The 24,254-nt window shown below is 44.4% G+C and overlaps 1 protein-coding gene and 1 pseudogene across 1 annotated transcript in view; one reads left to right on the top strand and one right to left on the bottom strand.

The window, feature by feature from the left end:
- The first annotated feature begins 1,391 nt into the window (after nt 1-1,391).
- LOC137619884 (zinc finger protein OZF-like) lies at nt 1,392-10,862 on the top strand (annotated as a pseudogene).
- Nucleotides 10,863-11,300: 438 nt separating this feature from the next.
- Nucleotides 11,301-24,254, bottom strand: part of LOC137619486 (nuclear pore complex protein Nup107-like) — a 195,963-nt gene continuing 183,009 nt past the window's right edge. Inside the window, exons 16-18 of the mRNA XM_068349555.1 lie at nt 23,794-23,982; nt 21,966-22,067; nt 11,301-11,748 (exon numbers count right to left, since the gene is read on the bottom strand). Coding sequence (XP_068205656.1) covers nt 11,644-11,748; nt 21,966-22,067; nt 23,794-23,982 — 396 coding nt within the window. The 3' untranslated portion in view covers nt 11,301-11,643. The remainder of the gene's footprint in view (nt 11,749-21,965; nt 22,068-23,793; nt 23,983-24,254) is intronic.

Below are 24,254 nucleotides of genomic sequence, written 5' to 3'. Positions count from 1 at the left end.
GTTTGGCGCTCTTACAGACTCCCCATTTGTATCAAGTCATTGATTACCCTCACACTCCAGGCGATCTTCTTCATAGCTCACCAGACAATCTTCTCCATTGCTCTCCAGGCAATGTTCTCTTGCATGTTCAAGGTGATCTTCCCCTTTGTGCTTAGGACAATCCTCGCTAGTACGCTATAGGCGCTCTTCGTCTGCAAGACACTTTAGATCTTTTTCGTTGCACTCATCTCTCCTCGCCTTGCCCTTGTGCTGTAAGAAATCTTCGTCCTTGCGCATATATTGCAATTCGCCATATGATACCAATAGGGTTTTACCTTCACGCTTTCCTTCTCATTCCTGGGGTTCCTCTCCTGGATGCTCCAGTCGCATATCATCGCCATGCTCTTACCGCACCCCACCCTCGCTCTCTGAGTATTTGTCACCTTCTCAGGCGAGCTCTAAATTTCATCACCGGAGACTTCCTTCACGGTGGAACATCAGTCCAAACGGATACTATAGGCTTTGACGGAAAGGAGAGGTGTCAAGAAAAGGTAAGCTCCCTGCAGGTCCTACGTCACCAGAAGACAGTATAATACAGTACAGTACTCGCTTTTAGTCCTTTTGATTAACTTTCAGTAGATTCTTCAGCATCCAAGGAGGACTCCAACCCAAGCAGGACTTTCGAACCAGTTTCCTCCCCTCAACCACTGGATGCTGCTTCGGCAAAAGAGGTCCCAATTATTGGTGTAGGTTCACGGTACTGGTATCTACGCCTCAAAGAGTTGTCAAGAACAGGACAGATAAGGGTTCCTTGACGCCGAGGGAGATTTCCTTAACGGAAAACTATAGGCTTACATCCATTTCTTTTACGGAAGAAGATCCGCAGCCAGTACATAGGCCTTGAGGTTCACTGCCTAAGGCTATGAGGGTGCAGGAACCATGACTCATTCTTTCAGATCCTCCTTCCCCTTTTCAGTAGGCACCCAAAGGAAAGAGAGTGAGGATTTCAAGGCAACTAAGAAGACGTTAATCCCAAGAGGCCCGAGACCAGCCCAACGACAAAGTCATTAGAGCTGCAGAGGACAGGTAGCATATTGCGTCTCCTCATCCGAGATGGCAGTACCAGCTTCAGCCAGTCAGCAGTCAGAACCTCTGGAAAATGATGGAGACAGACAAAATTCCGATGGAAGAAGATTCAGAAGAGTCACAAGTTGATCTTCCTCTCCCTTCATGACCAAAGACACCTCTAGCAGATGAATGAGAATCGGAGTCCATCTTCTTCTAATTTCTTTGTATCATTCGCTCTATTAATGGCATCAGGGAAACACTCCTCTCCGAGAGGTAGGTGGGCCATAATTAACCTGCTGTTCTCCACCCAGCGCCAACTAAGACTTGAACTGCCTTGGACCGTCATGGCCAAGGATGTTATGTGGAAGGTAGGAGACCAGGTAGCTGATGAAAAGGACTCCTTGGGATCAGGGAAATCCTTTCGGCTTGTGGGGATCCTCCTTCCAAAACAGGAAAAGTACTACGAAGTAGTAGACGCTAGTTCTTCTCTTCCCTTAGATCTGGCAATCGGGAAGTAGAGGATCTCAAGAAAAGGAAGACCCCGAAGGAAATCGTTTTGTCTGGTACTAGGGCAGTAGAGTATTTGATGTTCCAGATTACCAGTCAGTGGGTCAACTTGGTGCTAAAGATGTTGCAGCTGTCACAGAGGACTTGAGGAAAGAGACCCATGACACTTTTATGCAAAGAGCTATCTCCTTCAAACAGTAACAACCATTGATGTCGTGCCAGTCAAGAACTCAAATTCATACATCACAGCCGAGAAGACCAGTCAGTAGAGAAGATGCTCGTTCAGGCTCCATTCTGAAGAAACCCTCCATCTTTTTTCAAGTTCTGCGGTTCGGATACCTAATCCAGTTCATTAACTCTCCCACTTCTCTACTTCGTCGCCCGACTTTGTCAATGACGAATCGGCAAGTTTCTAAAACACATAGTCCTGCTTCATGAGGTGTGAAAGATGATCACCAAGAACAGAATGCTGTTCAGGAGGTCAATAATGGGTCACCTGGCTTCTACGTTCAACTTTTTTCTTGTAGAAAAGGCATCTGGAGGCCGGAGACCAGTCATTGCCCGCTCATCTCAGAAGTTGTACATCAAGCAATCGAGGTTCAAAATGGAGACAACAGCCACCATTATCAAGGCTGCTGGGTCAGGAGACTTCATGATTACACTGGACCTGAAGGATGCATTCTTTTAGATCTCATCCACGCGCCAACATTCCTCTGAGTGTGCGCCAGAACTCTTCTGAATACACGCGCGCCCGCAGTCTTCAGCGAGCGCGCCACCCCTCTTATGCGCACGCGCACCACGCAATCGCGTGCCTATGCACCCACCCTTGCGCAACCAGTCACGCACTTCTGCACATTCTTGGTAAACTGCACAAAACCCTACACAGTGCCTTACTGCTCACCTGCACTCTCAGATCCAGCACTCTCCTGCTCACTTGCGCTCTCAGATCCACCGCTCATAAGGCACCAGCTCTTCACAAAGTGCCAACACTCTCCTGCGCAGTTGCGGTCTCAGATCCAATGCGCCAGCTCTTGTCAAAGAGCCAGCGCTCACCTGCGCTTGTCTGCTCTCCAGCACTCTATTGCGCTTCAGCAGAAACTGAGCGCCAGCATCATCCTGTGTGCTATTGCTCCAGTACTCTCCTGCACACTCGCGCAATAGGCAAAAGAATAAAAACTTTTTGGACAGGTCATCATTGCCCCATTCCTCTCCCCCGCAAACGCATAACATGGCCACTGGGAAAAGAGGGAAGAGGCTTCAGAGAAGGATTCAAGATCCCAAAGATTCCATCTTCCAATGGTAATCAAAATGGGGAATCCTTGGTCCCTGTCTCTTCTGAAGTTTTTTTTCTTGACAGTACCACCATCAGCAAACAAGAAAGCATCAACAGACTGATCGCTAGATCACTGTTTACTCATGGCTAGTTCACTGTTTGCTGATTGCTAGCTCGCCAATGGCTAGCTCAGCTCTGATCATTAACCTCTAGTCCCTCCAATGACTAACAATCTCCGATTGCTAATCAATAACCAGTCCATCATCTTGCTGATCTTTAGATCACCGATAGGCAGCTGAAAACATTCTTAATGTCTATGTATGTATATATATATATATATATAGAAATGTTGTAAGTGTCCTTTTCAGTGTATGTGCTGTGCATGTGATACATATACGACAGGTTCTCAAGACACTTGCGCAAGGCCGGGGAACCTTCCCTTCCGATCTCTCCCCCCTTGTCCATCGGTCTTCTGTCGGCAGATAACCTACCGTTGACTCGACCGCCGCCGCAGGGGAATAGTCATCGTTTGGACCCTCCTCATTCAGCTGTTGTCTTCACCTTTCCCTCTTCCTACGGGAAACATATGGATTACCGAGCGAAGGGAGTATGGCCTCTCAGAGATTGATTACGATCTTTCTCTTCTCAAGGCCGTTCACCTTTCATGGGCCTCCGACAGTGTACTAACAGGGGGAGCACCTTTCCCGTTCGCGGGTTAGGTTGAGCTTCCGGTTGTTTTCTCAATTATTTAAGTAAAATTATAATTGTTTGTAATTTAACTTTTCAGCCTCTTCTTCGTGGGGAACACTTCCCTTCGGAGGATCAGTGGTTCCTCCTATCAGTGAATATTTTTAGCCGATTTAAATAATTGTAATTCTTGTTTTATTACAATTACTCTCCACTCCCCTTCTCCTATCGATGCCAACCGGGGAAGGGAGGTCGCATTACTTATTTTATGTTTGTTCCCTCGGTGGTCTCCCTTCCCGTCGCAGACTAGGTGTTCCTCCCGAGGGAATTTTCTGTTACATAATTTATTTTATGTTCCCTCAGTTAGCAATGCAGTTTTCTTCGTTCGACTAAGAGTGCCGACGAAGCAGAGCTATTCTGTTCGTGTCTGGGAAATCTCCTGTCACTGCCATCCCTCAGAGGACGTTATCATGGGTGTCATCCCTTCTCTTAGAAGTACGCCTGTGGCAACTCCTGATCATCACTTCATCTTCGAGGAATTAGCACCGGCTACGCTTCCTCAGGTAGCGCTCTTGTCAGAACATCTTAAGAGCGCTACCAGGAGGTTCGCCTCCAGGATTGGATAACTTTCCCTTCCGAGGGAGAGTTTTCCTCCCCAGGTGTGAGGTTGTTTCTCCCTTCCGAGGGAGAACTTCCTGCATCTTCATCACTTCATCGACTCCGACTGCTGTTGCTGTCTTCGCCTAAACTACACTCCCCCCTTGCTGAGTCTCTCTTCCTTCGGGGGCAGAGCATAGTCTTAGGTAAGTCTCCTGCGAAGTGATCACCTCTCGTTCGCGAAGGGGCCACTCGTAGAGACTCCTCTTCGGAGGATTGCTACTGTTGAAGGTCAGCTTGCTGGTCCACCGGCCCTCATTTGTTCCTGGACCTTCTCCTGACAAAACTGCAGCTAGTCCTGGACTCTGATCGTTCGCGATCTTCATCGGTGGATGTTCGCCCTTCCAAAGGGCACATCCCAGTTCCTGATCGTCCTACCAGCTGACCTGCCGACCTACCAGCACAATCTCGCCACAGAGAGCAACGTTCGCCAGCTCACCAGCTAACCTACGATCGCTGGCGCAACAGAGCTCACCGAAACTTCAGCGCGTGCCCAGGCAACTTTGGTCTCCTGCTCGCCATTGCTCTCCGACATGCCAACAATCTCCTGCGCGCCAGCGTTCTTGTGCGCCCCTGTGTTCTCCTGCGCGCCAGCGTCTCCTGCGCTCCAGCACGCTCCCGTGCACTTGCGCCATTGTTGTCCTATGCGCCAGCACTCTCCTGCACGCCAGTAGTCTTGAGTGCGCGCGCCAGCAGTCATCCACGCCCGCGCGCCAGCACTTTCCTGCGCACTTGCACTCTCTTGCTCACTTACACTCTGTAAGATCCAGCGCTCGCCGATGCGCCAGCTCTCACCTGCGGACCAGCGCTTTCCTGCTCGCCAGCTCTCTTCTGTGCACTTGCGCTCTCCTGTGCAGTTGCGCTCACAGATCCAATGCTCGCCAATGCGCCAGCTCTTGCCAAAAAGCCAGCGCTCACCTGCGCTCTCAGATCCAGTGCGCCAACTCTTGCCAAAGAGCCAGCGCTCACCTGCGCTCTCAGATCCAGTGCGCCAACTCTTGCCAAAGAGCCAGCGCTCACCTGCGCACCAGTGCTTATCTGCTCGCCCAGCACTCTTCTGCGCATTCACCAAAAACTGCGCTTCAGCTGAAACTGAGCACCAGCATCATCCTGTGCGCCATCGCTCCAGTACTCTCCTGCGCACTCGCGCAATAAGCAAGAGTGAAAACTTTTTGACAGGTCACCATTGCCCCATTCCTCTCCCCACAAACGCATTACAGCATGGCCGCCGGGAAAAGAGGGAAGAAGCTTCACAGAAGGGTTCAAAATCCCGAAGATTCCATTTTCCAAGGGGAATCAAACACATCTACCATCGGTCAAGACTCCTCACAAGGAACCCTTGGTCCCTTTCTCTTTAGGAGTTTTTCCTGACAGTACCACTGTCAGCAAACACGATCTGAACGTTGCAAACAGCCTATCATTAGCTCGCAAATCTCTAATTACCAATGAGAAATCATCAACCGACTGTTCGCTAGATCACCATTTGCTGATTGCCAGCTCACCGATCACCAGATCGCCAATTGCTAGCTCATCTCTCTCTGATCATTGACCTCCAGTCTCGCCAATTGCTAACGCTCTCCGATTGCTAGCATGCCGATCGCCGATTGCTAGTCAATAACCAGTAATCAGCTTGCTGATCACTAGATCGCCGATGGGCAGCTCGTCTTTCTTCAATCATCGACCTCAGCTCGCTGATCTCTGACCAGTCAATTGTCAGCTTGCTGATCTTTAGCTCATCGATCACCGGTCCGTGATCGATCACTGATCATCAATGGCTGATCATCAATGGCTCACCATCGCCAACTAACTATCATTAAACCATTCTGCTGTCTCTCAGGGCTCTCCAAGCCGATTACCAACTCATTAATTGCCAACCTTCCTTGGCTGACTGACCAGACAGCCTTCTTCTGCCTGTCACAGATCGCCAATTTACCGATCATCGGCAATTCGCCGTTCACCAGCAGTTCGTGATTCGGACTTACTAGTCAACCTCTGCCCGTTGTTCCCTAGATCAGAAGGCATACAACACACTTCTAGCTACGCGCCATTCGCCATCACACCAATCCACCAAAGCGATCAGCAAACGATCCACAACCCCCATCAGCGACTTGTTGACAGGTTACTACTCGCGAGCAGACATTCTGACCCCCATGGGACCAGAAGTTTGGACGAACCTCAAGGGATGGGTGTCAGTTATGAATCTACGGAATGGTATAACCTTCTCATCCTTCCCCACCCCTCAGACTTGATGATGTGCTTAGAACACATCAAAAGAAGAGAGGAGGGACCATAGTTCTGCACCACACAACCTCAGGCCTCTGGACAGAGTCCGAAAGTACCTTCACTTAAATCTCTTAAGAGATGAAGGGCAACTTTCCGGTCCTTCAACAGCCTCATCAGTTCCTAACGGGCCACTCAGTGATGTGTTGAGCGACAACACCACACACCACATAGAGGCTCACATCAACTAGCAAGAAGGAATTTGCTCGCAGCCTCTTCCCATGTAACAGTATAAATACTGAGATGGGCCAAAGTCTGCTCGGTACCACTATCAGCCTGCTTCATTCCAGAGTAGAGGAATGTACTTGCCGACAATCTGTGCACAGCATCTCAGATAACGTGTACCGAACAGTCTTTGGATCACCTTGTAGCCGACAAAGTCCCGACTTTACAGGGTTCTCCAACTATGGATATGTTCGCTAAGCCTCAGGCTTCTACTGCTTCCCATTCCTAGACCCCAAGGCTCTCTGGCAAGAAGCATACCAACAACGGTGGGTACAACAACGACGTTTACGTCTCGTCCCTGTTTTTGTCGGAAGAGAAGGGTACTCTCAATAAGGCTAGGACATCGGTCAGCCTCTCATAGCTTCGCTGTGGTATTACACAGAACGGTTTCCAAACCTTCTGCAGCTCCTGATAGAGCCTGCAAATGAACCCTCTCCACATCACAGACAACCACACTTCTAGACATCTACCACAGGATATAGCTTCGCTATGATTGTACGCCTGGAGACTACTCAGTACAGTACCTCCTCTCTCACAGAGGCTTTTCACATTAGGTTGCAAAGAGGTTGGTCTAGATATCTGAGGAATTCATCAGCATCAGTCTACCAGGCAAAGTATAACATCTTCTGAGGTTGATGTCATGGGAAAGCATATCTCTCTACTCGATACCTCTATTCCAGCAATAGCGGAATCCTCAAGTATGTGCAGGAGGAAAAGACCCCCTTTTCAGTTCCAGCAGGTAAAGTCAATCACTCAACCATGAGCCTCTCCTTCAAACTGAAATGAAGGGACACCCCCTCATCGCTAAATCTTTCTTAACTCATGCGGACTTACAACTTGCCTTTTCCAAGTCGGAATCGAGACTTCCCTCTCAGAACATGGTTCGAGTTCTCTGGTCTCCCTCCAAGAAGACCTCCTTACGTTCCACTTCACCAGGCAACAAATTTTCACCTGGTTTAGAAGACGGTGTTCCTCCTCACTTTGACAGCAGCCAAACGAGTCAAGGAACTTCATGGTCTCTCTTTCGACATCGCCCATTCATGATAAGGGGGAAAGGCAACGTTCAGTTTCATCCCCAAGTATGTTGCCAGACACAGTCTCCAGAGGTGACGGATCCTAGACAATAAGTCTCCACTCAGTAACTGACGATCCAGATCATCTGTTACTTTACCCAGGGTAAGATTTGAGGCTCTACCTCAAGAGAACGGCAACAGCCCAGCCGGGTCCCTTCTCGTCATCAGCGGGGAGAGACAAGAGGAGGATCACCAAAACATCATGTCTGCTGGATTCACAATGTCATAAATTATGGTCTGAATTCAAATCCTCATCCAACACGCCGACCCGCGATGTCAGGGGCATAGCAATGCTCCTGGCCCTTCTAAGCAGATTACTCTGTGACGCAGGTTCTACAAGCAAGAGTGTGAATGTTCCAGGTGACTTTCACAACCATTCTCCTGCAAGACGTGATCCACAGGAACTTGATACGATCTCTATCGGTCCTGTGGTGGCACAACAGCTGGATGTATACCTCAAGCTCCTTATTGGACAAGTAGCAGAAGGTTGAGGGCACTGTTAACTGGTTTTAGTCTGCATGAATGTAAAGATTTGACTGGTTTTTATTCTTTTCTTCATCCTCCTCTCTTGGAGAAAGCAGCATCCTGGATTCTCTGCATAAGCTGACCTCAAACCACTGCAGGTAAACCATACTCCCCTGTGTACCTCGTATTAAGCTAATACTGTTGCGTCCCCCTACCCTGCAAAGGTGGTATTTAGAAAGTCTTGGTTACAAGAGTTTTTCCTTCAAAAAGACTGAATAACTTAACCTGGACAGTCACACTTCTAAATATCTCAACACACAGCTTGCGTAAGCCGCGGACCTTGCGTAGCAAGGTTTTAGCGAGGCGTGGGGACTCCTTATTTTGATTATTAACATACTCAGATAAGGAGCCCCTGTGTAAAGCCAAATGCTAGATTGGCAGGGACGTCCACCCTTCCTATTGGGTGAGTCACCCCTAAATAAATAGCGTAGGTTTGTATTCCAGTTACGGAACAAATGACAAATTCGTAGATAATTTGCATTTTTCTTAACAATACAAACCTTAGCTATTTATACAAACTTGCCTGCCAGCCCTATCCCCCTTGAAGTCCTACTTCCAAGCAAAGTGAGCTAAATCAGCAGTGTGGGGGCGGCAGCGGTATGGTTAGTTAACCCTCGCTAAAATTTTAATGGCTCGTCATTTTAGCTTCGCCGAAAGTAATACAGTACCCCTAAATAAATAGCTAAGGTCTGTATCGTTATGAAAAATACAAATTATCTACGAATGTCATATTTTATTTACATCATTTTCCAAGCAAGGCTTAGAGGCTTGCTTTGTAAATTTAAAATTTTCTAATTAATTGCAATTTTTTCATGTTTGATATTACATCATGTAACGTACCAATGTATCTTGAGATTTAAAAAAAAAAAAAAAAAAGTACCCTTCACCCCTGTCGATCTCAAAATTTAAAGCTTTCCCTTTTTACATTTACTGTAATGAACTTGACATTAAACATTTCATGTTTTAAAAGATATAGTCATTTTGATTCTTAAACCATTTTCTTTCTTTTGCAGATTTCTGCTGCAGAAATTAAAGTATGTTTAACTTGTGGTAGTGAGGGAGCTACCATTAGTTCCTTTACAAGAGTTGGAAAGTCGAGAGCTAATCCTGAACCTCTGATAAACTTATTGTGTTGTATTTTAAAGAAACCAATTATTGAAGTGCAATTACCCAGTAATTTTGTTTGTGAGAAGTGTTTTAAACATTTTGAATACATTGAAAGACTTCAGTTTCAGCTCTCTGAAGCATGTAGGGATGTCATCAAGAGTTTCAGCAAGGCTGTTAAGACTTTTATGAAAAGTGACTTTTTACAGTATGAGGAAAAGCAGAGCCTGTTAGTATTCAATGACATTGGTCTAGAAACTAATGAAAGTGGTATTATTGCAAAAGCTGTATCATTGGCATCTTCTAAAAGAAAACCCAGAGATACTGACACTAAAACCGAGAGGAAGCACCAGTGCAGTGTGTGTGGTAAAGCTTTCCGTGCCTATAGTCATAAAGTTGAACACATGGTCATTCATACGAAGGAAAAGTCCTTTGAGTGTGACATTTGTGGATTCCACACAGCCACAAAATCTAACCTCAACAAACATAAGCAACAACACACAGATGATTATATTTGCAATATCTGTGATAAAAAACTATGCAGTAAATTTTCCCTGAAAGAACATATGGCAATACATAACAATAAGAAGGATTTTCAGTGTGAATATTGTGAGAAAAGATTTTTACGCCCGAGAGATAAGAAAATTCATGAGAAAAATCATCTGGTAGAATTTGAGTCTTATGTGTGTGAGATTTGTGGCAAGCGGTTTGTTCTGAAGTCAAGACTCTCAAGACATATGTTGGTGCATTGTAAAGAGAAACAACATATCTGTTCTGTTTGTGATAAGAGATTTGCAAGAAAAGATGATCTAAAATGTCATGAGAGAATACACTCTGGAGATAAACCATATTCTTGTAACGAGTGTGGAAAACAGTTTCGTTTCTTATCTAACTGCAAAAATCATATGAAATGTCATACCAAGGAAACTAAAGCTTACCATTGCTCTTGTTGTAATGTATCTTTTCTAATAGAAGCTAAATACAAAAATCATCTCAAAACCCGTAACCACAGACGAAAGTCTTCAGAGGCTACTCCAATTGAACAAGTATTTTGTGATAACTGTAAAGTTCTATTTACGCTTCCTGACTATACATTACATAGACCTATATGTGAGAAAAGAAAAGTAAGTGAAGTAGAAATAAACTTTGAAAACTTTCAACTTTGAACAGTTAACAGAGCACACCTTCTCATGTTGATTGAGAGTTACATAGCTATATCTGTATCTTTGAATCATTGTTGAAAATTAAAAATGAGAATATTGGCCTACAGTATAACCTAGAGGGTATTACCATATGTGATGCAAGTTGGTTTTTTATTTATTCTTATAAAAATGAATTTAAACATTAACGTGTTTTTCCTGACCCCATGCATTTGTGTTGGTTAAGGTTTATGCATGCTGTATTCATTCATCATAATGGTTGATATTGTAAACACCTCTAGTTTATACTCATAAAGTACAAATCATCTAATCTTAGATATTCTATGTAATCAAGCAATTTTTGACCAAAATTCAAAATCTAAAATTATAATTCAAATTTATCAAGTTTAGGACAGAATACACAGTATTTTTCTACAAGAGGGCTTACTACCATAAATTTAAGAATACTTAATTCATAAACTGTTATTTGTTCATCATGGTAAGAATGTATATTCTTATAAATTTCATCAGTCTCTCCTCCTATGCAGTACTGTAATTTTTTCTTTGTAATAATGTTGTCTCGTTAATGTATCAATATTTATACAGTAATCCTTCACCATATCACAATTCACCTATTGCTCCCTCAGTTTTATAAGTGTTAGAAGGGTTAGATTTATAAAGAAAATAAAAAGTGAACATTTTCAAAAATGAAAAATATGGACCAGATTTCTGCATTTCACGATTTTTCAGCTATCGAGGGGTGCCTGGAATGAAACACTAGCGATAGCCAAGGGATTAATCTATATAAACTTAAATTCTAATTACAGTACTTGATTATGAAAAGACATCATAATGCACAGTGGGTGGATTACAGATACTGTACTTTCAAAGTTTTACTGTAAACAGGATATTCTTTGAGAAAATATGAATAATTTGTACTTATCCATTCAATTACAAAATTCACATATGAAATCAATAACTTTTAAAAATATCTTCATTCAACTTCTAAAACACAATGCATAACTTTTGTTCCCAAAACACTCATTACACACATGAGCACATATTCCATTTTCACTTATTCACCAATGTCTTTTTCTAACATAACTTTTTAAAATACTGTTCCTGGTTACTGAAGAGGGTAACCTAAAGCATCACAATTTCTATCTAGCAGTTCCAATGACGTTTCTCGAAGCTTCACGAGAAATCGTTGCAACTCGCAGGTTCCAAATGCCTGTAAATAAAGGGATGTGAAATATAGAATTATGCAGAACAAAATTATGTATTCCAACTCTATTCAACTAATCTACATTCGCAACAAAACAGAATTAAGTTTATGCTGTATAGCAATTAAGATGGAAAATTTGGAATTAATGTGCATCTTTCCTAACTATACAAACCTGAGCTCTTTACTATGGATTCATAGTTCCAGTGTAGCTAGAATCTAGCCATGATCTTTTAAGGAGAGGAGTTAGTAATCCTTCAGTAGTTAGCAGGGGATTGACCAGCCACTCCACTCAAACACTCATCTAGTGTGTTAAGACACTTTTGGTTGCAAGCAGGACTTCTAGGGGGACAGGTGATGGCGGGCTAAGTATAAGAAAAGAGCCCAGGCTTGTATAGTTAGAAAAAATTCAAATTACTGACAAATTTGTCATTTGTTCCTTTACTTATACAAACCTTTTACTCTACTAAAGAAATTCACCCTTAGGAGGGCAGAAGTCCCATACACAACTGGCTGGGAACTTGACCTGGGGTGCAACTCTGAGCTCGTTTAAGCATGAGAAAAGCAGCCCGATTGATTGATTTTAGGTTTTCTACTATCCTGACATCTAAGGTCATTGTCGCTGATATCGTTTATTGTAAATAAAAAAATATTCAATTAAAACCTTAAAAACAAAGATGTCATTTTAAAAGTTAAATATCTTTCAGAAGACCTGCTTTAGAAATAAAGCTAAAAATACCACTAGCATGGTAGGACACATAATGTCCAAGAATCTTGGCAAGGATAAACCTGCCATCCTTACCTCAAGCCTCAAGTAGATATCTACTTCTTTCACTATTATATGTGGGGCATTCAGTCAACAAATGCCTCACTGTCAATGGTACCAAACAGTCATCGCAATGTGGTTGATGTTGGCCAGTTAGCAAGAAACTCGTGTGTCATCTGAGTGTGACCAATGCAGACGACAAAGAGTAGTCTCCCACTTTCGAGGCATCCCGTTATACCTCCAAGGGCATATAACATTACTTATTTCTCTCATCTTGGTGTTCATGAACCACATTAGGTATACTTTCCAGGAAAATGTCTTAAACTATTTTTAAATGATTCTAAATTGTTTATCATGAAATTTCTGATATTACATGTTTTGAATATCAAAATAGGCAGTTATAAGCATTTTAAATAGCTTTTTAAGTATTCACGAATTTTCTCTATTCGGGAGGAATTTGGTCCCTAACCCTCGCGAATATGGGAGGAGGGGGTAACTGTACCATTATAATCCAGCATTATGAGGAATCAGGAAGAAAACCCCAACTGGTAACTCCAGGAGCAACAGTTGAAACTGGTTTCATTCAAGCAGCTTCTGGGTCACCCTTGTACTCCAGCATTAGAAGGAATGAGGGAAGAAAACCTGACTATTACTCTGAGGAATACTAGTTGGAACTACTCCCTTTCGTACACTGAGCTGTAGGAATGAAGGTAGCAATGCAAAGAGAGCTGTAAACTAAGGGCATGAGAAAACTGTTGGTGCATCACCTTCAGATTCTTGGAAAGGATAACCATGGTTAATCCTTAAGGAAGTAGATATGCACTCCCACTGTGCCCTTAACTGTAGTGCTCTTGAAAAAACAATTCCTTAGCAGGGAGACCCGAAAGCCATAAGGTAGGCAGGAGTTGCAGCAAGCACCAATGAGAGACAATCCCCAAGTGTTAGACACCGCAGCTTTGCAAAGAAAAACGACAGTGTTCGCCCCTAAGGGTTGTCCTGGGTCACGAGAGCTTTATCAGTGTATTACCTTGTGACCAACCAATACTCTTACTCGACCGTCCTTCGGAATAAACAAGCGAGCAGAGTCGGAGTGGAGGAATTGAGCCGACGGAGAAGGGATGCCTTTGAGGTCTTTCCTTGAAGGAGAAGAATCCCTTTTAGACTTCCTCTTCCGCTGCCTTCCAATCTCACCCACTGGGAGGATGGTGACTCTCAACACTCGATACAAGGAGAGTCCTGCGAGCAAGACAGACTGCATGCAGGACGAAGATAATGGGGAACCGTCTCAGAAGCTGAAGATAGTGTCGTATTGACGACCTTCAAGGCCCGGCAAGCCGCATGACGGAAACCCCAAAACCCACGAACTCCTGAACAAGAAAAGACAATGACAGTTTGTTAACGGCAAACTAGAGGTGGGTAGCTATACCATGCTAAAAGTCTTACGACTAGTTTCCTGATCGATGTAAGCACATTCCCTATAAAGAGAGAAATGGGTTATAAAGAGAGAAATGGTTTATATAGAACTTAAGGCTCTAAAAGAGGATCTCCCTTTGTAAATGCTTTGTGCGCCATCAGAACCATTACGGAGTGGTACACTAGAAAAACTAGATTAATTGTGAGGAGCTAGGCTCGTGTCCACACATGGGAAGGCTAGTCTATACTTTAAATTACTCAAAAACACAGCTCTCCTGAAATTACACAAAAGAAACTTACTATGAAAAAGGCTCCTGAAGTTTATTACTATTAAAAGTACTCTGAATGGTATGTCATTATCATCCATCATCCGTGCTATAAACAACCAACATTGTCCACCCCAGATTTACCTTTAAATGAAGATACTTTCTTTTACGTTTGGAACTCTTAATTTAGTCACCTTGAACAATTTATGTTTACGAAACTCATGAGAAGACATTCATTACTCTCACAATATAACTAAAATAACTCATCAATTTGAAGAATTAACACATTAAATAAGATTAAATGACTTGCTAAAGCAAGAGTGACGAAGACACAAGCACAAAGGACAGTGTGGCTTAACCAAGCCAAGGGTATTGCCCTTAACCACTATTTTGTCAATACCAGAGACTTTGCCCAATGAAGTTAAGAAGAAAGGGAATTTTTTTATTTTATGGGGTAAAAGTTGATATAAGCAAGCTTCCTGAGAAGCAATTTGGACAGTAGGGGAGGTTTATAAAAATAATGTTACATGCTAAATAAGTTAAAGAGACATGTTAACCAATTAATGAAAACATCTATATTCCGTTAAAATGTCATTAAATTTCATATGAACTAATTACAGTACTATAAAAAAACTAGTTGACCCTGGACCTCCTAATATAAACATCACACACTGAGTCAGATGAAAGCTTTAAAAGAAATTTATTCTACAGAACAATTGCCCTGGCAATACAGTATCATTTTACTTAAAAAGAGAAAACTTGAGAAAACCCTTCCTTTCATTCTTGCTATCCAATCTCCCTTCACTTTTACTCCATACTATAATTGGGGCTTTTTGTTAGCTGCACCCTTGGCGATAAATGGCCTCATTAGCCCTAGTGCCCAGGCCATATGGCCTAAATTTCATAAAAATTCTAAAATGTTATTTTTATTACTAAAATAAATTTTTGAATATACTTACCCGATGATCATGTAGCTGTCAACTCCGTTGCCCGACAGAAATCTACGGTCGGGATACGCCAGCGATCGCTTATACAGGTGGGGGTGTACTCACCAGCGCCATCTGTGGTCAGGTACTCCAGTACTTCTTGTCAACAAGACCTCAATTTTCTCCTCGGTCCACTGGTTCTCTATGGGGAGGAAGGGCGGGTCATTTAAATCATGATCATCGGGTAAGTATATTCAAAAATTTATTTTGGTAATAAAAATAACATTTTTCAATATTAATCTTACCCGATGATCATGTAGCTGATTCACACCCAGGGTGGTGGGTGGAGACCAGTATACATGTTAACCAAGAAGCTAAGTATCCCGTATTTCATTTTATTAGTTATTCAAAATAACAATAAAAATAAATAAGTACCTGGTAAGGAAGTCGACTTGAACCATTACTCTGCCTTTAATAAGTACGTCTTCCTTACTGAGCGCAGCGGTCCTCTTAGGATGCTGAACGACTCTTAGGTGGCTAAAGTATAAAGGGCTGCAACCCATACTAAAGGACCTCATCATAACCTCTAACCTAGGCGCTTCTCAAGAAAGAATTGACCACCCGCCAAATCAACCAGGATGCGGAAGGCTTCTTAGCCGACCGTACAACCCAAAAACAACAATAAAAGCAATCAAGAGAAAGGTTAAAAAAAAGGTTATGGGATTATGGGAATGTAGTGGCTGAGCCCTCACCTACTACTGCACTCGCTGCTACGAATGGTCCCAGGGTGTAGCAGTTCTCGTAAAGAGACTGGACATCTTTGAGATAGAATGATGCGAACACTGACTTGCTTCTCCAATAGGTTGCATCCATAACACTCTGCAGAGAACGGTTCTGTTTGAAGGCCACTGAAGTAGCCACAGCTCTCACTTCATGTGTCCTTACCTTCAGTAAAGCAAGGTCTTCTTCCTTCATATGAGAATGAGCTTCTCTAATCAGAAGCCTGATGTAATAAGAAACTGCGTTCTTAGACATTGGTAGCGAAGGCTTCTTAACAGCACACCATAAGGCTTCTGATTGTCCTCGTAAAGGTTTTGACCTTTTCAGATAGTACCTAAGAGCTCTGACTGGGCAAAGTACTCTCTCCAGCTCGTTACCCACCAAGTTAGATAGGCTAGGGATCTCGAACGATTTAGGCCAAGGACGTGAAGGAAGCTCGTTTTTAGCCAAAAAACCGAGCTGCAAGGAACATGTAGCCGTTTCCGATGTGAAACCTATGTTCCTGCTGAAGGCGTGGATCTCACTTACTCTCTTAGCTGTTGCTAGGCATACTAGGAAAAGAGTTTTTAATGTGAGGTCCTTGAAAGAGGCTGATTGTAGCGGTTCAAATCTAGATGACATCAGGAACCTTAGGACCACGTCTAGATTCCAGCCTGGAGTAGACAACCGACTTTCCTTAGAGGTCTCAAAAGACCTAAGGCTGTCCTGCAGATCTTTGTTGGAGGAAAGATCCAAGCCTCTGTGGCGGAAAACCGCTGCCAACATACTTCTATAACCCTTAATCGTAGGAGCTGATAGGGATCTAACGTTCCTTAGATGTAACAGGAAGTCAGCAATTTGGGTTACAGTGGTACTGGTAGAGGAAACTGCATTGGCCCTGCACCAGCTTCGGAAGACTTCCCACTTAGATTGATAGACTCTGCGAGTGGATATCCTCCTTGCTCTGGCAATCGCTCTGGCTGCCTCCTTCGAAAAGCCTCTAGCTCTTGAGAGTCTTTCGATAGTCTGAAGGCAGTCAGACGAAGAGCGTGGAGGCTTGGGTGTACCTTCTTGACGTGAGGTTGACGCAGAAGGTCCACTCTTAGAGGGAGAGTCCTGGGAACGTCGACCAGCCATTGCAGTACCTCTGTGAACCATTCTCTTGCAGGCCAGAGGGGAGCAACCAACGTCAGCCGTGTCCCTTTGTGAGAGACGAACTTCTGAAGAACCCTGTTGATGATCTTGAACGGCGGGAATGCATACAGGTCGAGATGGGACCAATCCAGCAGAAAGGCATCCACGTGAACTGCTGCTGGGTCTGGAATCGGGGAACAGTACAAAGGGAGCCTCTTGGTCATTGAGGTAGCGAACAGATCTATAGTTGGCTGACCCCACAGGGCCCAAAGTCTGTTGCAAACGTTCTTGTGAAGGGTCCACTCTGTGGGGATGACTTGACCCTTCCGGCTGAGGCGATCTGCCATGACGTTCATATCGCCCTGAATGAACCTCGTTGCCAGCGTGAGCTTTCGACTTTTTGACCAAATGAGGAGGTCCCTTGCGATCTCGAACAGCTTCCTCGAATGAGTCCCTCCCTGCTTGGAGATGTACGCCAAGGCTGTGGTGTTGTCGGAGTTCACCTCCACCACCTTGTTTAGCTGGAGGGACTTGAAGTTCATTAAGGCCAGATGAACCGCCAACAACTCCTTGCAATTGATATGAAGCGTTTTCTGTTCCTGATTCCATATCCCTGAGCATTCCTGTCCGTCCAATGTCGCGCCCCAGCCCGAGTCTGATGCGTCCGAGAAGAGATGATGGTCGGGGGTCTGAACAGCTAACGAAAGACCTTCCTTGAGAAGAATGCTGTCCTTCCACCACGTTAGAGTAGCCCTCATCTCTTTGGAGACAGGAATTGAGACCGTCTCGAGCGTCATATCCTTGTTCCAGTGAGCTGCCAGATGGTACTGAAGGGGGCGGAGGTGGAGTCTCCCTAACTCGATGAACAGGGCTAGCGATGAAAGAGTCCCTGTTAGACTCATCCACTGCCTCACCGAGCATCGGTTCCTCCTCAGCATGCTCAGGATGCACTCCAGGGCTTGGTTGATTCTTGGGGCCGACGGAAAAGCCCGAAAAGCTCGACTCTGAATCTCCATACCCAGGTAAACGATGGTCTGGGAAGGAACGAGCTGGGACTTCTCTAAATTGACCAGGAGGCCCAGTTCCCTGGTCAGATCCATAGTCCATCTGAGACTCTCCAGACAGCGACGACTTGTGGGAGCTCTTAAAAGCCAGTCGTCTAAATAAAGGGAGGCTCTGATGTCTGCCAAGTGAAGGAATTTCGCAATATTCCTCATCAGTCGCGTAAACACAAGAGGCGCCGTGGTCAGGCCAAAGCACAGGGCTTGGAACTGGTACACAACCTCTCCAAAGACGAATCTCAGAAAAGGTTGGGAGTCTGGATGGATGGGAACGTGAAAGTAGGCATCTTTCAGATCTAACGAGACCATCCAGTCCTCCTGCCTGACCGCTGCTAGGACCGACTTCGTCGTCTCCATTGTGAACATCTGCTTGGTGACATAAGCATTGAGCGTACTGACGTCCAGCACCGGTCTCCAACCTCCTGTCTTCTTGGCCACCAGGAAGAGACGGTTGTAAAAGCCCGGGGAATGATGGTCCCGAACTATCACCACTGCCTCTTTCTGTAGCAGGAGCGACACCTCTTGTTGTAACGCTAGCCTCTTGTCCTTCTCCTTGTAGTTGGGAGAGAGGTTGATGGGAGAAGTGGTCAGAGGGGGATTGCGGCAGAACGGAATTCTGTAACCCTCCCTTAGCCACTTGACAGACTGAGCGTCTGCACCTCTGCTCTCCCAGGCTTGCCAGAAGGTCTTGAGTCTGGCTCCTACAGCTGTCTGGAGAGGAATGAAGTCAATGCTTGCTTTTCGTGGACTTGGCACCCTTCTTTGACTTGCCCCGGTTACTGTCTGCACGGGTACCTCCTCTACTGGAGGCTCTACCACGAAAGGGCGGAATGAATCTGGTAGCAGGTGTATCAGCCACAGGAGTGCGGTAAGATCTCGGCACGGAAGGTAAGGTTTTAGCCTTACGTGCTGAAGAAGCCATGAGGTCATGCGTATCTTTCTGGATAAGAGCCGCAGCCATCCCCTTGATTAACTCCTCCGGAAACAGGGACTTGGAGAGAGGAGCAAACAGCAACTCTGATCTCTGACAAGGGGTGATACCAGTCGATAAGTAGGAGCATAGATGTTCCCTTTTCTTGAGGACTCCTGAGACAAAAATAGACGCAAGTTCGCCAGAACCATCGCGAATTGCTTTATCCATACTGGACATGAGTAGCATGGCCGAGTCTTTGTCAGAAGGAGCAGTCTTCCTGCTTAAAGCCCCCAGGCACCAGTCGAGGAAGTTAAAAATTTCGAAGGCGCGAAAGACTCCCTTCATCAAGTGGTCCAGATCAGAAAAGGTCCAGCAGACCTTCGAGCGTCTCATAGCCGACCTGCGGGGAGAGTCAACCAAACTTGAGAAGTCGGCCTGGGCAGAGGCAGGAACCCCCAAGCCAGGTTCCTCTCCCGTGGCATACCAGACGCCCGACTTAGAAGCCAGCTTAGGAGGAGGAAACACAAAAGAGGTCCTTCCAAGCTGCTGCTTGGACTGCAACCAATCCCCTAAAACCCTCAAAGCTCTCCTTGATGATCTGGCGAGGACAAGCTTGGTGTAGGCAGGCGTAGTAGGCTGCATGCCTAGAGAAAACTCGGAGGGAGGAGAACGAGGGGTTGCAGACACGAAGTGTTCAGGGTACAACTCTCTGAACAGAGCCAGGACCTTGCGAAAGTCTAAGGAAGGCGGCGAAGGCTTGTGTCCTTCCACATCAGATGTAGGATCATCCAGATGAGCAGCTTCATCCTCAGAAACCTCATCGCCTGAGAGTTGAGTAGCGAGAGGTAAAGGCAGAGCGGCAGGTTGAATGGCTGAATCCTGCAGAACGGGTGCATGCGTACCTGCGGATCCATCATCATGCCTCTGCTGAATAGACTGAGGGCTGGCAATGACAAAGGCAGAGGGCTGGAGTGAGGGAGGTTCTGCGGTGGTCTGAGGAGTAAGCGAAGTGGTCAGAAGCGAATGCTGGAAGGCATGAGGCTCATGCTGCATGGTATGCGGCTCATGCTGCATTGGAAGAGGCTCATGCTGCGAAGAATGCGGCTGCTGCATGGTAAGAGGCTCGTGCTGCATGCGTTGAGGAGGATGCCTCATAGCATGAGGCTCCTGCCTCAAAGGTTGCGCCTGCCTCAAGGGTTGAGGAGGTTGCTGCGCAGAGTGAGGCTCCTGCCTCAAGGGTTGAGGAGGTTGCCGCATAGCATGAGGTTGCTGCCTCATGGGTAGAGGAGGTTGCCGCAAAGCATGAGGCTCCTGCCTCAAGGGTTGAGGAGGTTGCCGCATAGCATGAGGCTCCTGCCTCATGGGTAGAGGAGGTTGCTGCATAGTGCTGGAACCTGGCAACTCCCGATGCGGCAGCTCACGCATGGAAGCAGGAGGAGCCTCAAGAACATGCGTCTGGCAGGGAGGACTGCGCAGAGGTGGAGGAGCGCTCGCAGGAGGAGGGGTGTTAACCTTCTCTGCCTGATACTCCTGCATCAAAGCCGCAAGCTGAGACTGCATAGTCCACTTGGGGTCCACAGAAGTCGGAGCAGAGGCCTGTTGAGGCACCACTCTACCTCTCTTAGGAGGTGTGCAGTCATCAGATGACTGCGGCGAGTCCGAACTGGCCCAGTGGCTACACCTGGGCCGTTGGACTAGCTCGAAAGGGACCTTACGTTTGAGAGGTCGTGAGACCTGGGTCCACCGTTTCCTCCTGGAAACCTCTTCCGCAGACGAGGAATTTAAGGGCTCATTCGTCTGGGAGTGGAAGTGACGATCTCTATCAGATACGCCCGCAACCACTGAGGATACAACTGTGCGCCGATCAAGGCCTGCCGAACCCTTTTGCCCTTCGACGTTGCTTCTCCCCTGGGCTTGGGAGCTTGCAAGAGGTCCCGGACTGGGAGGACGACTGGCACGCACAGAAGTATCCTCATGCGCAACACTGACACTGACACTAGGCACAGCACTGGCACTAACACTTCCCACTGCACTCTTCACTTTAAGTTCCTTGACATCTGCCAAGAGAAGATTGTGGTCACTAACTAACGACTCCACCTTATCACCAAGAGCCTGAATGGCACGCAACATAACCGTCATATCAGGCTGAGCACTCGTAGCAGGTTCGGGGGTCACCACCACAGGGGAAGGAAAAGGTTGAGGGGCATGGGGGGAGGAATAAACCAAAGAGCGAGAAGAACTCCTCCTAACTCTCTCCCTCTCTAACCTAGTTGTATATTTGAGGAATTCATTAAAATCGAATTCCGAAAGCCCAGCACATTCCCCACATCGATCTTCCAATTGACAGGATTTTCCCCTACAATCGGAACAAACGGTGTGAGGATCAACAGAGGCCTTCGGAAGACGCCTATTACAAGTCCTAACACTACATCGCCTAAATTTAGGAGCTTGAGAGTGGTCGGACATCTTGAATTTAGAGAACAGTCAAGGGGGAATTCCAAAGTAAAGCAAAGATCGTTAACCAATAAACCAAATTAATTCCAAAAGCTATCTAAGCTAAGGGAAAAGCTTCCTGTACAGCGAAGGCTAAATTTTAGAGCAAATACTTCACCAAAACCGTGAACAAAGACTCCAAAACAACAGCGTATCCATGTAGGTCTTGCCGGCGGCACGACAGAGGAAAAATTGAGGTCTTGTTGACAAGAAGTACTGGAGTACCTGACCACAGATGGCGCTGGTGAGTACACCCCCACCTGTATAAGCGATCGCTGGCGTATCCCGACCGTAGATTTCTGTCGGGCAACGGAGTTGACAGCTACATGATCATCGGGTAAGATTAATATTGAAAATTCTTAATATAAGCCTTTCCTTTCTATTCAACCTTGAAATGACATTACATAATGGGTTATTATCTTTCTATTGGCAATTAGAAATTAATTGTAATTACTGTATGAAGTAAATAAGTATGAGCATCAGAAATTTACTTACCTTGTATAATTGGTGCTGTTCAGAGGCAATAATGTCTGCTAACTGGAGTGCTTCCTTAAAACTTTCAGTGGAGTGAAGGATATTTTGTAAGAGAGAAGCAACCTGGAAATACAGTACATATTCAGCTAACTAGTCAATATCAAAATAAGCAAAGTTATACGTGAAAACAAATTTGAACAGTAATCGTGAAAGGGATAAAGAAATTCCTAATATGATAACCTTGACATGCAGAATGAATATAAACACAGGTGTAGCATCCATCATCATAAATAAGATGGCTATGAAACTGCATACACCCACATCTCCATAACTCGTGAAGCTATTCATAATTCCTTCCCCCTTACTAAGATGGCTGTCATTATGGAATTATGGATTGCTGAAAGTTGTGAACGAGGGGATCAAAGCAGAACACTCTTTAATTGTCCTAATCACAACTTGGTTCCACATCCCATTCCATATTATGGGCTGCAGTATTGCAAGAGCCCTTTTTCCCGCCAGGCAATCTACAGCAACAACAACCAGTTCCAAATGAGTTATTGAAACTTTGTTTACACTTTTTTTTTTTTTTTATCCTGTCACAGCCTTTCATGTTATAAAGTACATGTATGCTACCTGTTATTGTGCATATCTCCAATAATTTCCTTTAAAATATCTATTTCTCATAATTTATATCAATGGCCAAGGTTCATCCTTTTATATGCAGCCTTCAGGTGGCCATCTAATTTTGCAAACTTCCAGTAGACCCCCCCCCCCAAAAAAAAAAAAAGAAGAAGAGGAGTCCTTAATCAAAGGGGTTATGGAATCCACCTCTTTAAGAAGAGAGATCATAGAAAAATAATGAAAATATAAAAACTTCAAGACTGAACTAATAAATTTCTAGATCCTAACATCACTACACTTATGAGAATTGGTTATCAGGCACGTCATGAGGCAGTCAAAAAAACCATACAGATTCTCCTATAATTCAACAGAACAATCACAATTGATAGACTTAAGTGGTCTAGGGAAAGATAAAGAGATAAAAATGTCACCGACTAATTTTGCTGCCTGTAACTTTTCTCTTATTCACAAGGAAGTTGAGGTCGCATCCAAACTATGAGAAGAGAACCCTCTAAAAATAGGCAAGAATAAGGTCGACATTAAACTTCAATAATTAAGGTTAGGCTATTACAGCAAAGATGGAGGGATCAAAGAATTTATTATCCTCTACAGTGTGCTACCAGCATATGGTTCCATTACCAGATAAAGTTAGATTGTGAGCTTGAGGGTTGACAGGGTTTACTCAATTTTCAACATTGTGTTCTCAAACCAATGTTTAATGTATGTTTGCAAGGAAACAAAAAGGTGACCCCAACTATACTTAAAAAAGAATTTTTTTTTTTATTCTCTAATTCACAAATATTCACAACCAAATCAGTTATATATCCTGAAATTTTTAATAATTTATGTTCATTCTGAAAGCCATTTGTTTCATTCATTTTACCTAATGAAAAATAAAAAATAAAAAATCTGGTATTGAAAAATTGTACTAGGGGAAGATTATTTCATCACAAGTATCAAATTAAGAATGTTTAATATAATAATGAGATAAAAACAATGCATTTTTTAGTTAAAGAAAATAGAAAAAATGGTTTGTACCACGAACAAATATTCTTGGGAGGTTATGTATTACCAATTTTAAATTCTTTAATGTCAAAATTAAAAAAAATTAAAAGCTAGAAGTATGCACTAATGATCATTTAGAAAAATAACCAATACAGAACATCACTGCACATAAGACTAGTATCATTTTGTCCAGTGTGGGAGTATCAAGAAGATGAAAAATTACCTGAGGTATGTAAATAGATCTAAGGACAGAGAGCTGGTGTTTTCTATCAGGCTCCATAGATTCAGGCATGATTTCCCCTTCATCACCACCAAGCCCAGTGGTATCAGGTTCTTGGTCATCTAAACCGGAGTCTACTAACCATCCACCCTCAGGGAAAAGCATAACGTTGTACAACCGTTCACAAGCAGTCTGCAATGAAAAATTATAAGTACTATATTCAGGTGTGATTAAAGAAAAGAATTCACAAAATCAAAGTTTGCTTTCTAAATACAGTACATATGTAAATATAGTATATAGCTTTTGGGGGGAAGTTAGGGTGCTGTGTGATCCCTAAGTGGTTTCCTATTAAAGGTTAGGAGAAGGTATCCAATATGACATAAAATAACAAAGAAATAGGCTTCCGCTTCTCAGCTCTTGGGCCAGTGTTTTAATGTGCAAAGCATTAATTCAATTTGTACAAA

This window comes from Palaemon carinicauda, chromosome 26 (assembly GCF_036898095.1).
Source record: "Palaemon carinicauda isolate YSFRI2023 chromosome 26, ASM3689809v2, whole genome shotgun sequence".
In the NCBI taxonomy this organism is placed as follows: domain Eukaryota; kingdom Metazoa; phylum Arthropoda; class Malacostraca; order Decapoda; family Palaemonidae; genus Palaemon; species Palaemon carinicauda.
The sequence above is the reverse complement of the archived record's forward strand: the minus strand, read 5'-3'. Positions and strand labels throughout refer to the sequence as shown.